This window comes from Aythya marila (assembly GCF_965140915.1).
Source record: "Aythya marila genome assembly, chromosome: 19".
NCBI classification, from domain to species: Eukaryota; Metazoa; Chordata; class Aves; order Anseriformes; family Anatidae; genus Aythya; species Aythya marila.
The window spans coordinates 2,318,399-2,333,150 of record NC_139060.1 but is presented as its reverse complement, the minus strand read 5'-3'; the positions used below and the strand labels follow the sequence as shown (position 1 = coordinate 2,333,150).

Sequence of the window (14,752 nt, the reverse complement as noted above, 5' to 3'; positions counted from 1 at the left end):
TTTCTGCCCTGCTCTCGAGGCTGCGTGCCCACGAGGTCTGCAGGCTCAATGTGCTCTTTGGACTCCCACCTGCTTCCGGAGTCCCAGGTGGTGCGGCAGCCGAGGGCACCTTTCTCCATCTGTGCCTGGCTAGGTGCCACCAACCTTTTTTTTGTTGTTATTGCTCCCCCTTCCCCTGCTCCAGACCACAGTGATTCACAGCTCCTGAGACCTTTACATCCTACTACTGCCGTGCTGCAACATGTGGGTGACATCTGAGGCTAATTTGCCTTTTGCTTGTCCACAAGATGCTGGTAGCTAACAGCAATCCGTTACAGCCGCTTTTACAGAGCTGCAGCAGCTTCCCATTTATTTCTGGGTGTCACTCAGGTTGCCAAGAAGGGCTCGCAGCAATCCTCTCCTTGACCTAGGTACAGGATAGTCCTCTCTCCATCGTTAGACACAGCATGATGGAAGGATCTAGCTCATCGTAGCTAAATATAAAGTGTCACAGGGCTGGAGACCAAGTGCTCGCAGTAGAGATCTGCTTGTTCCCAGCACCTATTCCCTACCTCCCTACCTTTGGCAAAAAAAAAAGAACAACTTGGCCAATGTTTACGACAAAGAAAGGCCCATTTCTGCTCAGCCCTGCTATTACTTGAAGGCACCAGGTGACTTCAAATCTCCTTTTGCCTCCTAAACAACAGACAGATGTCTCTTTTGTTAAGTGATGGTAAATCCACCCCCAAGGATTCTGGAGGGAAGGTTTCTGAACAAGGTGCATTACTGTAGGCAACACATACAGAGGGAGAAAACATCATCTGGTTTACTACTTCAATGATAAGCAATGCAATCAAGTTGCCTAGCATATCAGCTTCTAGACAGCTTCCAAGCTTAGGAGAAGCCTCTAGTTAACACACTATGCTTAATTTCCTTTGGGTCAAACTTATAAAAAATCTAATTTGCTTCACAAGCAGCTCTGGATTTCAGCAAACGGCTGATGAGCAACACAGCCAAGAGAGAAAGGCCATTTAGTGTCTCTCATAGATCTGCTGGAGAAGGTAATTGATCAATTATATATTTAGCAACACGATGGGGAAGAGAGCTGATTGTGGCCATGTGACTACTTTAACACCTCTGTCTCTCTGCAGGAAGAGAAAAAATAAAAATAGAAAAATAAAAAGAATAAAAAGAATAAAAATCAATCCGCTCAGTGGGACACCTCGGCATTACACGCGCTCCCATGCAGCAAGGTGTCCCTCGCACGCACTCAAAGAAAGCAAAGACCGATCGCAGCAGCGCCGCTGACTTCTGGGCGTATACATTACCAGGCTCGGGGTGGGTTTAGGCATTGTCTTCCGTGCTCTGTGGACCTTGACTTCAGTGTTAGCAGCGGTGGCTTTTTTAGCATCCATGTCCTTACTGCCCTCCCCAAGCTTGGCTGGCATCGTGGCTTGCATCTGAGAAAAGGTGCCCACAGTTCTCCCTTTGCTTGCTCCTCCTGGAAGGGTTTTTGCAGCATGGCCGGTGAGAGAAGCAAAGGTGCTGGTAGTCCTTAGAGGCTGCTCCTGTGCCATCTGCTTGGTTAGAATATATCCATTGCTCCCCGTTACAGAAGTCTGTGTGAAGTCATTAGCTTTCATATGGTTTTGCTTCCCAGTCTCACCGTCTCGTTCAGAAATGCCATTTTCTGCTATCCTATTTAATTTAGTACTAGAGTCCTGCTGGCTCACTTTCGTATTGTCCTGAGTGTTTTTTGCTGGGTTTGGGTGGCTACCAGCTTCGCTGTGCTCACAGGAACCGTTGGTTTCACCGTCTACAGCCATTTTTGGTTCCCCCACTTGCTTTTCTGTAGCACTTTCATCTGCAGCCATGGCATTGAACCCTGGAGAAAGAGGGAGGGTAAGGAGAAGGGAGGAGAAAGAAAAGGGTCACAAGGGTCATCGAAACACACTCAGAGTGGCTAACAGAGAGGAAATGTCTCCCCAAAACACCGCCTGCTACATATAGCCATTCAGGCTGCCTACTTACCTACCTGACTGGCTGGGCTGGATCCTCAGCTGGGGAAAAGTGGGGCAGCTCAGCTGAAAGCAGTGCACTCAATCTGACTTGCCTCAGCTGCCGATGTGGCCATCTATTCCCAACTATGGATTTTTCAAGGTAAATATTATCTTTAGCTTTCCTAATAACTACATTTATTGGACCGTATGTCAACACCTCACACGTCAAACAAAACACCGCCCGATCTTGCACTCACATCCCTGGCAAAGCTCTTCACAGCACCAGACTGACACAAGGAAGGTTTCTGGTGGAGCTGGTCGGGGATGCTTCTGGGCACAGGCACAGCTCAGGGGCCACAAGGAATAACTCCCTCGCAGACGGAGCTCTGCAGGCATTGCCCACCCAACACCACTCTTTCACAGGAAGCAGCAGCCCAGGAGCAGGATTCCCAGTGTCATTTCAGAGGCAACAGCCAGATTAAACACAGGGGTGAAGCACGTTAAATGCAATTCTAGCCTAAAACAATTACATGATTAAAACGTAGCAAGATCTTTGCAGATTAAAAGCTCACTCGCAGATAAAACAGGAGTGTCCACGCAAAGAGGTTTTTTCTCCCTTCTAAATATTCCCATGCTCCCCCTCCAATACTTTTGTCCCACCAGATTTCAGGCCTGAGCTGACAGAATCCAAGTACGAACACCATGTACTTGCAGAAAGGTTTCCAGCATGACAAACTAGCAGCTCCCCAGGCAACCAGGGATGATAACAATTCACTGGCACGTTCAGTAAAATGATTAAATCAACCTGCTGTTAGGGATTCCTCGTATTGTTTTCCTTCCAGAGGCCAGACAGTTATGAAAAGCACCAGAAGTACCACCAGCTAGAGCTTTGTCCAGGCGGGCTGTCAGAGCAGGCAGGACTGATTTACAGCCAGCTCAAATTGAAGTTATTTTAGCCCATAGCAGAGCCCAGAAGCCAAACTGAAGGCCAGCTCTGCAAGCCAGACCAGCAAGCTGGTATCAGCACCTTCCTCCACGCTGCTCTTGAAGCCCAAACATGGAGACCAATATCCTGTACATCTCTGCTGATCTGGCAGATACCTTATGTGAGGCTACAGCATGAAGACCATTGCTGGACCGATGGGCTGAGGCCAACTGCATGAAGTTCAACAAGGCCAAGTGCCGGGTCCTGCACCTGGGGCGCAATAACCCCAAGCAGAGCTACAGGCTGGGAGAGGAATGGTTGAGAGCTGCCTGGCAGAGAAGGACCTGGGAGTGATGGTGGATAGTCGGCTGAATATGAGCCAGCAGTGTGCTCAGGTGGCCAAGAAGGCCAACGGCATCCTGGCTTGTATAAGGAACAGTGTGACCAGCAGGGCTAGGGAAGTGATTGTCCCCATGTACTCGGCTCTGGTGAGGCTGCACCTCAAGTACTGTGTTCAGTTTTGGGCCCCTCGCTACAAGAAGGACATCGAGGTGCTTGAGCGGGTGCAGAGAAGGGCGACGAAGCTGGTGAGGGACCTGGAGAACAAGTCCTACGAGGAGCGGCTGAGGGAGCTGGGCTTGTTCAGCCTGGAGAAGAGGAGGCTCAGGGGCGACCTTATCGCTCTCTATAGGTACCTCAAAGGAGGCTGTAGCAAGGTGGGGGTTGGTCTGTTCTCCCACGTGCCTGGTGACAGGACGAGGGGGAATGGGCTTAAGTTGAGCCAGGGGAGTTTTAGGTTAGATGTTAGGAAGAACTTCTTTACTGAAAGGGTTGTGAGGCATTGGAATGGGCTGCCCAGGGAAGTGGTGGAGTCACCATCCCTGGAGGTCTTTAAAAGACATTTAGATGTAGAGCTCAGTGATATGGTTTAGTGGAGGACTGGTTAGTGTTAGGACAGAGGTTGGACTCAGTGATCTTGGAGGTTTCTTCCAACCAAGACGATTCTGTGATTCTGTGAAGAGGAGCCCAGATTCTGGATCTTGGGATGTCAAACCCAACGTTTTCAGGCTCCTGGTTCGAAGCCACGCTGTGCCAGACTTTGCTGCGTACCTCTGAGTGCATGGGCAGCTCAAGGCAAACACCAGCAGGGCTGGGGGAGTCCAGAGCAGCAGCACTGCACCACTGCTTCCACTTTTCCCTTTTAAATGCATCCATTCAGTCCATTTTCTTACCCCTGGGTTGACCTCAAAGATCTGTTTTGATACCAATTCCTACACAAACAGCACTCACAGATGTCACCTCTAAAACCAACGCATTCTAGTACCTGAAACTACTATATTAGTCCCCACACCGTCTTTTAGGTGCTCATCTGGGACTTGAAGACAAACATTTCCAACATCAGATTCAAAGCCTTGACTCGGTCAATACACTCGGACCACCCGATCCAACCTCCAGCTCAAAGCACAGCCAACACCGAACTGCAGCCAGGTGCTCAGAGCTGGCCCAGGTGGGGCTCCAAGACCTCCTTTAGCCCTCGACCTGCCCGGCCTCACCCTCACCACAGCTTATGTGGAGACAGTCTCAACCCTGCCCCTTGTTTTGGTCACTAAACATCTTATTGTAAGGTGTCTTCAAAACCTGACAATGTCTGGTAGCCCCTTCCTGAGGTTTAATGTGGGCAATGTGTGCTGAGGGGATGCTTGTGCTACACAGACCATTCCCCACCAAACCCAGCCAGGCTGTGAGGCAGAGCTGGGTGAGCTCTGAAGACAGCAGGGGCACAACCCCTCTGGAGGCAGGAATTCAGTGGCTCTCCAAGCACGACTCCAAATCAGCAGCCCTGTCTGCTGCCATCTCACGGCTCCCAGACCACTTTCTGTGTACTGAAAGCTCTGATAAGACGCACAAGGGTTTGCTTTGGGTAGGGACGACTCTGATTAGGAGAAGGTAAAGTGCTACTAGGTGCTCTTTCACTGTTATTTGTCTATTTGAGAAATCTTGGGCAGCTGTGCACTTACTCTTTCAACTTTTATTTCTCATCCTTCATCAAGTGTCTTTAGAAGACCACGCTAGTGCCATTTAAACAATCCTTTCAGCAAAGTCAGCACCAAAACAAAGCAAAAAATGGGCTCCCTAATCACAGCTGAAGGTTTCTAGCACTCAGCAGCAGGAACCTGGCTGAGTGAGGCCTTCGGTATTTGTTGATTCAAAGGCTGTGCACTCCCACCAGAACAGTCAAATAACTTCAGTGGCTGAGCATTAGATAAACTGAATAAGCAGAGTGCTAAAATTGCTCTACCTGCCAGGAAGGCAACCAAAACAAGGTGAATTAGAGCACTGCCCTAGGGAAAAGAATAACTGCATTACCCCTGAAAGCGTCACGGACTTTATGAAAAATCCATGAGGCTAAAATTAAAATCCCACATACAGCTTACCCCTCACACTCTTATTAAGTGTCCAAAACACAATCCGACTGACTGTGGCAGTGCCATAAATCTCTACAGACACCACACCTCCAAATCTGCGTTACTAGAAACTTGACAAAACAAAGCCGTGAAATTCCACCACCCCTAAAGCTACCCCAGGCCTCAGGCCGCAGGGAGGGCTGTGCTGCTGCTGCTGGGCTGGGGAAGGTCGGCCCCTTTCTCCTGCTCCTCGTTCTGGCAGTATTGCGATAATTTCATGAGCTGGTTACTTCAGGATAAGGCTGTTTCCTACGAACTGAGCGCGCCTGGTGCCCAGCTCGGTGAGCCCACCAGTTCAAATCAACCCAGGGCCTCACCTGGGCATCGGCCTACAGCCGCCCCCACTAACAACCGGCTCATCAGGAACCACATTGCTAATTAATACGTGGTAACCCAGTCAGATCACACAGCCAGAGCAGCTCCCCAGGCATGTTCACACATCTGACCACGGCCAGCAAGTCTTGGGCACGCGCCTCCAGCAGCGCATGTCTGCAGGCTGCCGAACAGACGTAACGCAGCTTGTATTTACATTTCTGCTGAACTGGGGCCTACAGAAGGGGATGGGAACATGAACTACAGAGAGCAGGAATCTCACTTGGGATAAATGCTGGATAAAAGCCTACAGGAGCTCTTCAACAGCACCACGCAGCCAACGAAATGCTCGCTCCTTACGTGACCTTTTCATCTCCCCTTTTCTCATTTTCCAAAAAAAAGGTTTAATTGCAAACCTGCTAAAATCTTGTCAAATATACCTCATGGCAATGAGTTCCATGGGTCAATCACAAGTTTTTCTTGAAATGAAGGCTTCAGCTGAAGCCTTTTCTGCTCATGCTGGGAATGCAAGTGAATAAAAACCTAAAATCCATTACTTCTCTAAAACTTTACAGCTTGACAACACTCATTTTGTTCTAAGCAGACCAAGACTACATTTCGTCTGCATTCTCCTCTCTCTCCAACTCCCTCTTTGTTCTTTAACCAAAAATGAAAGATAGAAAGACACAGCCCATTTCCCCAGATTCTAGAAGCATCCTGGCATCTCCAGGGATGCCTTATGCAGACCCCACGCTATATTCAGCAGTAAAAGCCAGTCACATTGTCTCCAACGCTTCCTGCACCCCAGTACAAGCATTCCCAATTCATTTTAAATCAGCAAGGTCTGGGACCGGTAACATGCCCAGAGGCCAAACTGTTTGGCGACGTGTTCACCTGCGAGGTGTCAGCAGTTGACACCAAGCTGAAGCAAGGTTCAGTCACTGTGCACCTTCTAGGAGTTGGCTACGTTTTAGTAACAGAAGGAATTCAAGGCTGAGAGAAGTATGCAGATAGATGACCCCTGCAATTCCACAAGCAAAGAATAATCAGTAATATATTTAAATGGGCACTCTGAATTACCAGCTCATTGAGACCAATGAGGAGTTCACACCCTCCCACCTCCACGGGCTCACACAGACCCTTTGCAGCAGCTCCGGTCTGAAGCTTTCTTCTCAATATCAAACACAGCTGCTCAGAATTAAATTAAAACTGCGATGAAGAGAGCAGAATCTTGAGAAAGGAGAGGAGAGGCTAAGACAGATAGGCTGAGGACATTTCATCTAAACTGAGATGTCTAAAATACCTGAAAGGCTGGGGTGCCACTAAGCCACCATTGCCACCACCAGAGAGAAGAAAGCTCAACTAGCACGGTCTGACTGAACTGTAGACATCTGTCTTCGGGTAAGTCACCGCCTGGATGCGTCTACCACGTGTAAGCAGAAATGAGGTGGACTGGTTCAGAATTAGAATGGTAAAATAAAAATACCTGAATTAGGCAAAACGAAACCCATCTCTGAAATCCCAGCCCAGACTCCTCTCTGCTGCCTTCGCCTGCCATCCGTCCATCTGGCAGAGCCTGCCCCAGCGCCTGCCCTCGAGCCCAGCAGGACAGATGCTCAGCCACCAGCAGCTGGAGGGAACCGAATCACCACTGCAGGTACAGCAGGGGACTGGTACCCACCAGGAACTTCCCCTGTGCAAGCAGCCAGGTGACCGGCTCAGAGCTCTGTAGTAACCTCAGAATCCTCAAAAAAAAAAAAAAAGTCTTAAATATGTTTTTTTAAACTCGTATCTCTGCTCAGTGAGACAAAACAGGAAAAATATGCAAGTGTTATGAGCATTACGCCAAGCCAAACTGCAGTCATTGCTAGGTTTGAGGGGAAAAGAAAAAAGATCCTACACGTGAATGCAAAATTATCTGATCTGGAACTTTAACACATTTTCCTGAGCATCTTGGTACTGAGCGCTGGTGGAGGTGAGACACACGCTGCTCACATCCTGCAAGGCGTTTCCAAAGTGCTTCTTGTGTGCTCGCAGTGGAACAAGGGCAGGGCGGCCTTCAGGTGCCGCAGGGGCAGTGCCACGCTGAGCGAAGCACGGGCAGGACTTAAACGAAAACTCATGATTTTGAACTGCAGTAGGTGACAGGTGAGTACTGCAAACATTTATATTTATAATACACACATTTCACAGATTTTTATCCTAAGCACTTGCAGGTCATCTTTAAAACACCAGATAGCACGGGCATTATCCGATATCCAACTGTCCTGCTGGAAAAAACTTTCAAAAGCAAGAAACACACCTGCTTGCTCCTTGGGTTGCAGTTCCTCCCACCCCTTACTTCTCAAAGTGAAACGAAATTGTGAGGCAGAGAAAAGCCCAGCTGAAATAAAAAGGTTGCCAAAGAGATGTGAGCTGAAACGGTACAGACCAGTAAGAAATGGGAGATTGAGATCCTGTGCTCCATTTGAAAGGAAAACCCCACCTCTATCAGTCAAGCCAAAAAGCTGAGTGTTTTGAAGCCAAGAAATGAAGAGAGTTATAAGTTTCAGGCCAAAGTTCTTCTCTGGAGTGAGCTATTGATGGTCTAGTGTTTTTTTTTCCCCTGTTTACATCTGTGCAGGCAGATGACACCCATCTGAAAGCTTGGCTCTGTATTTCCATGATGCAAGTGCCACCCCTCCTACTGTCCTGGAGTACACAGGCACCTGTGAGAGCCCGCCTCCCATCTCCTGCACGACCTACCAATAGCCAAAACAGGGAAAAACAACAGCAAAAAAAATGTCATCTGCTGTTATATGCTCCATAGTGAGCTTACACGGGTTGAATAAATGGGATTCTGCTTCTTGCCGATGAGCCACCCATGAACACTGGTGGACTGAAGGCTGTTTCAGGTCCTGCATGAAATTAATTTGTTTCTTTGCTCTGGGATGGGGTCCACAGTGTCATGGGGCCACGAGGCCCCAACCTGGCCATGCCCGGTGATCGCAGTGCTCCTGCTCCCTGCAGCTGCAGACCCAAGCACGGTGAGCAGCTGACGGGCTGTCAGGGCTTGGGTGAGCACCTTGAGTGTCTAATGAGCATCGTTTTGTTTTATCTGCTCTCCTGGCTGCCAGTCTCAGCAGGGAATCCCAGTGCTGAGCAGGTCAAGGCAAGGAGATTATTCTTTTCCTCCTTTTAGAGCAGCCATCTCTACACCTGGGAATGCAAAGGTTGCAGAGGCTCAGTGGAGAGCAGCACGTTCCTCACCCTCGGCAGCTTCCTATCTGCAGTAAGAGGGAGAGGAGAAAAAAAAAAAAAGAAGAAAAAAAAGGCCCCTCCAGGAATTTAAAACCCTGATGCTCTCTAAAAGCAGTTTTAAGTTTATTTGAGAGCAAAGTGACTGTGCACGTCTCATCCAGCACCGCTGCTCTTGTAAGCAGCTGCCTCGGGTGAAGTCTGGGAGAGGCTGAGCGTAATGGAGAACTTCGTTACCGGCTGCCCTCCCTCCCTGCTCGCCCTGCTGCGGCTGGAGTGGGGCTTCCCACCTCTGGGGCTGCAGAACAGAAGGAGCAGTTGGCCTTGAGAACTCAAGCAAGATGTATCACGGAGCTGGGAGCTACAGACTTTAGGAGAACTGAAATCCCTTGCAGTTCTTTCAGGAAACCTCTAACTAGTTTCTGAGTCAGAATACGTACAACACAGTCTAATAAAACCATTCCTGCTCATCTCTGCCAACTCCCTGCCCCTTTTCCCTGTCAAAGGGGAAGAGATACCTAAACTTTTACCCACACATAAAACCAAGCTGCGTTTCCCCATGGATGACAAAACGCAGTCTCATCCACAGCTTTTTTTTCCTATCCGCATTGAGCAATTTTACACAGAAGGAGACATTAAGCCTAATGAGCAGCTTAACCCGAGCTTTACACAGGCTGGGAATCAATCCCAGAATCAGAAATTAAAGCACCAAGAACACCTGAAGATCTCGTTCCTACAGATGTATGTTAAATTTATAGTTCAATTACTTCTCTTCATCGGTGCCAGGATGAGGCTAGCAGAGGACGTGCCAGCTGACAGCAGCGGCGCATTGCTGCAATACCTTTCCCTCGAGGAACAAAGAAGGAAACACCACGACTGCTCCCAGCTCCAGTTCCCCCCTGGAGCCCCGACCTCCAGGCTGTTCCCTGAGCACCCCCTGAGGGCTCATTCCCATGCAGCCACATCCCAAAAGGCAGGCTGGCACGATAAGGGTGGCCAAGATAGGGGGCACAGGGCCTCACAACGCCTGACTGCAAACTGGGCAGTTCAGCTATTGCTGCACAAATGTTGGAGCCTTCCCTGCAAGAGAAGACCTTCAGGGACAGCGGCGGTGCCAGACAGCAGCTCACAGAGCCACAAAGTCACCGAAGGGTTCGGGCTGGCAGCTGCAGGCGCTGCTGCAGCAGGGCCAACGTGCCTTGCTTGTGGGGCAGGCTGCTGAACCTCATTTAACGTGGCTACCTGAGTTCCCTGGCACAGGGAGAACAGAACTTTGCACGTAGGTGTGTAACACACAAAGATATATTTGGTGGGGCAGCAGCGGAGCTGAGACACATGCTGCCACAGTTCGAATGGGGATCTGATACCAACCTCAGTATCAGTACCGTTCTGAGTCAAGGGAGAGTAAAAAGAGGGTTAAACAAAGCAATTCACACTAAATATTTAACCCAACCATCACCTTTAGTCAGCCTTTGGATCTGCCAAGTTCCAGCCTCTGGAAGTTTCGGATCTCGGATTCAATATCCGCAGATAACCTGCCAAGGGAATTTTCCCCAAGGGAACAAAACCCAGGACAGACCTAGCTTTGTGTTACAGGCAGGAGTTCCTACCAAACAAAAATCGATCTGCTCAGCCTAAAACAGGACCCAGAAGCACCAGTGGCCTTGTGTGGCTGCCCAGTTCCAGGCATCCTCCTCTCTAGAGAGAGAGGTTTAAAAGACAAATCTCAGGCGGCAGGGTGCTCGACCAGCCTGTACAGCCCACCTCCACCAGCTGCTTCCATCCCGCAGGTAGGAAACTGGGCTCAGAGAAAACGTTTCATTCCAACGTGCAAGTCTGCTGTAATGACTTCACGTTCACATTGCACTCAGAAATGTAAATTCCTATGCAAATGCTGAACGCTGTTATTAGCAGGCTTTAGGACCGTTAACTAACTGAACCCCTATGATGATCACAGCTGGTTAACGAAGGTCAGCTAAGAACAATGCATACAGCAGTGACCAAGCAAACCATTGTCTTTTACACATGTGGTATGTTTGGGAAGAAAAAGAACAAATCTGAATGTTACCACAAGAATGGAAACTATGCAGTTGAGAATTTAGGACTCTTTCTGCCCTGGTAACAGAACTGTGCAGCACCCTGAAGTGCCTGAAAGTCGAGCACCTTGTCAGCTCTCAAGACTGCTCCTGCACGGGGAGGGTTCTCAGCTTCTTTTTCACACACAGGCATTTGCTTTTAGGCAAAATCAGTCAAGACATACAAAGCATAAAGTTTCTCTATTCCAACCCTCATCCTGCTTTTTCACCTCTCTAGACTCTTGACACTTACCTTGAGATCACCCTAGACCTAAATAAACTCGCATGATGCTCCTGAGCCAAGCAAGGCAGGGGATCAAAGCTCGAGTCTCCGGCCAGAGCAATGCAACCCCACACCGACGCCTCAGACTTCATTTCTGGTCTTCCCAGGTCAGAGCCCCACACGTGGCTGGCGTCAGCAGCAGCTCTCACGTGCTCCCAGTTAATATGCAAGCACCCTGGCTACATCTGACAGAGCATTCAATATTTTGCTTGTTCTGGGCTTTACTTTCTAACTAGAGCAACTTGACAAAACATTATGCTGGACAGAAGAGAACAGAAAAGGCAATGCTGTACTCATACAGGTCTAAATTAAGTATAAAAATTTGTTTCGAGCTAAAACTGGGTATTTTGATGGGGTCGGTCCAGTGCTATTCCAGTGTTCTCTTACAGAGAGGAGAACGAAAATAACACCAAATCCCTGCAGATCAATGAGAAGTAGATACTCAAGGAATAACAGAGCCATGAAAAGGGGGAAAAAAAAGATAAAGGGTTGTGTGCTTCTTTTCTCCCTAATCCCATTGACATTTATTAAGCCCTCAGATTTGTGTGTGTGCCTCTCGCACACAGCCACATAGGAAAGACTTCATCAAACTAACACATGCACTGCAGCCTGCAAAGTAAAAGCAAGCAGAGACAACGCAGAAGCCACGAAGCAACCCTTTAGGGCACGAGGTGCAGAGAGTCTGCCCCCACCAGCCATCCTGCAGCGACTGGTGCCTCTGGAGCAACAGAGAAACTCAAAGGAAAACAGAACGTTAACGTTAACAGAGAGGAGAAGGGCTAGGTCATGGTGTGGCTCAGAGTTCAGTTAAAACCAGCCACACAGAGGAGGTTCAAAGTAACTCAAGCCTCCTTTGCGTTTCACAGCCACACCAAAGCAGAAGTGAAAATCAGATATAAGTCTGTAGGTGGGTGGGGATGGATGGACTGCAAAGCGAATCTGCATCCGCTGGGGAAAAGCCCTGCTCAGGGTAACACATGAGGAGAACAGAGCCACTCTTTTCGTGAGAGCACATCTCAGACTCCTGGGGCACAGAGCTCATCTCCAAGCCCCAGCTCTTGTTCCCAGCTCGCCACGTGCCGACCCCAGGAGCCAGGCTGAGGTCTGGCCCCCAGCCGAGGCAGGTGCTCACCTTCCTCCTTGTTGTTGGTGATGTCTTTCAGCAGCTCAGTCTTCATGCAGGCGTCTTTCCTCGTCTCTCCCTTATTCAGCACAGTTCGCTAAGGGTGGAGAGAGAAGGGACGGGGGAGAAAAAGAGATTTGGAGATTTAGCTCGGTGTTCGTACACACACTGCATTCAAACCAACAGACGGTCATGGACATATCCTGTTTATAGCATGGGCAAACCTCATTCTGCAAAATAACGCTGCCAGGAAACTGCCAAGGCGCAGGTCAAAGATAAAGGGCTGGAAGGCCTGGCCCAGCACAGCCCAGCCCGCCCCAGGGGGGACGAGACTTCGGGTCCCTGGTTAAGAGGCAGCCGGGCAGTTCTGAACGCAAAGGGTCTGGGAAGCCAGCCCAGCGTGGCTGTACATTGAAAAGGTCACAAACGGCATCCCGAGGAAGTGACCCTCACTCCCCCAGACTGCTTCAGCCGTGGGTGGGAGGAGGCAGAAGGACCGCATTTCTCCCTGCACACCATTTATCCACCAACAGGCCAAAGTGCACCTCTGTGCCTCTGTTTTCTGTAGTTCGTTCACACATAACTTGCAAAGTGCCAGCCGCCAGCGAGCTACACCTAGCTCATCATTCCTACATCCATGTTTATTAAAGTCATGAGCTCAGCTTTTAATTCTATAGAAAACGATTTTTCTTTTTTCCCCCTTTTATTTGTGAGCAGAAAGGGAACACCTGCTCTCTCCTCCGCCTTTCACATGCCTGGCATCACGTTGCTGGGTCAGGTTTGCAGCCCTAATGCCTCTCCTCTTGGCTTTTTCTTGGGGGGGTCCACCAGACAAAAAAAGCTACCAGAACAAAGGAAAAGATATTAAATAAAACAAAACAAAAAGCAGACAAGAAGGGGTCCTTTGCCACAGCTCTCTGCTTCCATGGACGAGCCCAGGAAGGCGCGATGCCAGCCCCGGGGCCGGGCGAGGCCGCGAAGGGCTCACTGCGAGCGGCGCAGGAGGAGAATAAGCCCCGGTCAAGCCAACTGTCGTAGGGCGACGCAGAGAGCAGATGGTGCCTGCAGCCATGCAAATCAAAAGGTTTAAAGCACGCTGAGTGATAAAGGGGAAAAAAAAGCAAAACAAGGAGCCTGCCCATCTCCCGCAAAACAAGCAGGAGATAAGAAATACACACGAAGGCCTATCAGCCTCCAAACCATCGCCAGGCGAGCCCTTCCCCAGCACCATTTGGGCTTGGAGCTACCGGGGGGACGGGCCCTGGGGTGGGTGGCAGGAGCCAGCACGTGAGCTCAGGGGCTGGCCGTGCTGCAGGGTGGGCTCTTCGCCAAGGGGATCCCAGGACGGGCTGCAAGAGCCCTGGCAGGGACCTGAGGGCACCCGAGGGGTGCACGGAGCTGGCACTCCAAAGGATTGCTCCTCTCGCGAGCAGGAAGCTGTGGGCGGCCGGCACCGGGGCCAACACCACACACGGCCACAGCAGGAGGAGCTTGGGCAATGAGCACGTGGCCTTCAGGCTTTAACAGAGAGACAAAACCCAAGGCTCGCACAGCCTGACACAAAGCCTGCTTCCAACAACTTCCATCAAGAACTGGCCCAGGAAGCACAGCCTCACACCTGGGCACAGGTCAGCCGCTCTTTGCCAAGCCACTGCCCCGCGTTCTTGCTGCAAACACCAACAAGGAAATCCTTCCTCTCCTCCACCCAGACTGGTTGGAAACTGGGAACAGCTCCACTTCCCTGCTGGACTTACCCTGCTGCAAGAGCACCGTGAGGAGCTGTGTCAGGCCGCAGCGCTGTCAGCTCAGACCTGCAGCTCACCCATGGGCACGAGCACCCGGCCCTGGCCAAAGAGATGGAGCCTCAGCTCACCTCACGGGGAGCAGCCGGTCGTCCCGACCTTTGTGACAACAAAGAGAGCTCTGGGCATCCCTGCTCTTGGACTGACTCCTACCGAAAGCCTCAGGATTCCCAGCAGGCCGTTTGCATCCATCTCAATCTTTGTTTTTCCAGCAGCCCCGCTCCACACACGACTCACGCTCTCCCTTCCACGGGGACGCTGCTGCTGCTCAGAGCACGAGGCCTGAAGAAAAGCTGCTGCAGGGACCCCGGAGTGGAGCAGACCTCGGCAGCTAACGAAGGCGCTCCCTCCTCTCTGCAATTAAGAGGAGCACGGAGCTGCCCCGGATCCCGGCCAGCGGCGGGAGCTCCAGAAGCAGCACCAGGGAGAAGCCATCGCTTCTTCACGTTGGAGGAAAAGAGCTGGGTGCCAAGGCAAGGCCACCCGAGGTGGCTTCCAAGGGGCTCTGCTGCTCTGTAGGGCAGAGCCCCAGCCAAGCGGCCCTGGGCAGC

The 14,752-nt window shown here is 50.5% G+C and overlaps 1 protein-coding gene across 11 annotated transcripts in view; it reads right to left on the bottom strand.

The window, feature by feature from the left end:
- EHMT1 (euchromatic histone lysine methyltransferase 1) overlaps positions 1 to 14,752 on the bottom strand; it is a 114,048-nt gene that overhangs the window by 49,831 nt on the left and 49,465 nt on the right. For all 11 annotated transcript variants that reach the window (XM_082775412.1, XM_082775415.1, XM_082775418.1 and 8 more), the window contains exons 2-3: positions 12,409 to 12,496; positions 1,308 to 1,864 (exon numbers count right to left, since the gene is read on the bottom strand). In XM_082775412.1, the coding sequence (XP_082631538.1) occupies positions 1,308 to 1,864; positions 12,409 to 12,496 (645 nt within the window). The remainder of the gene's footprint in view (positions 1 to 1,307; positions 1,865 to 12,408; positions 12,497 to 14,752) is intronic.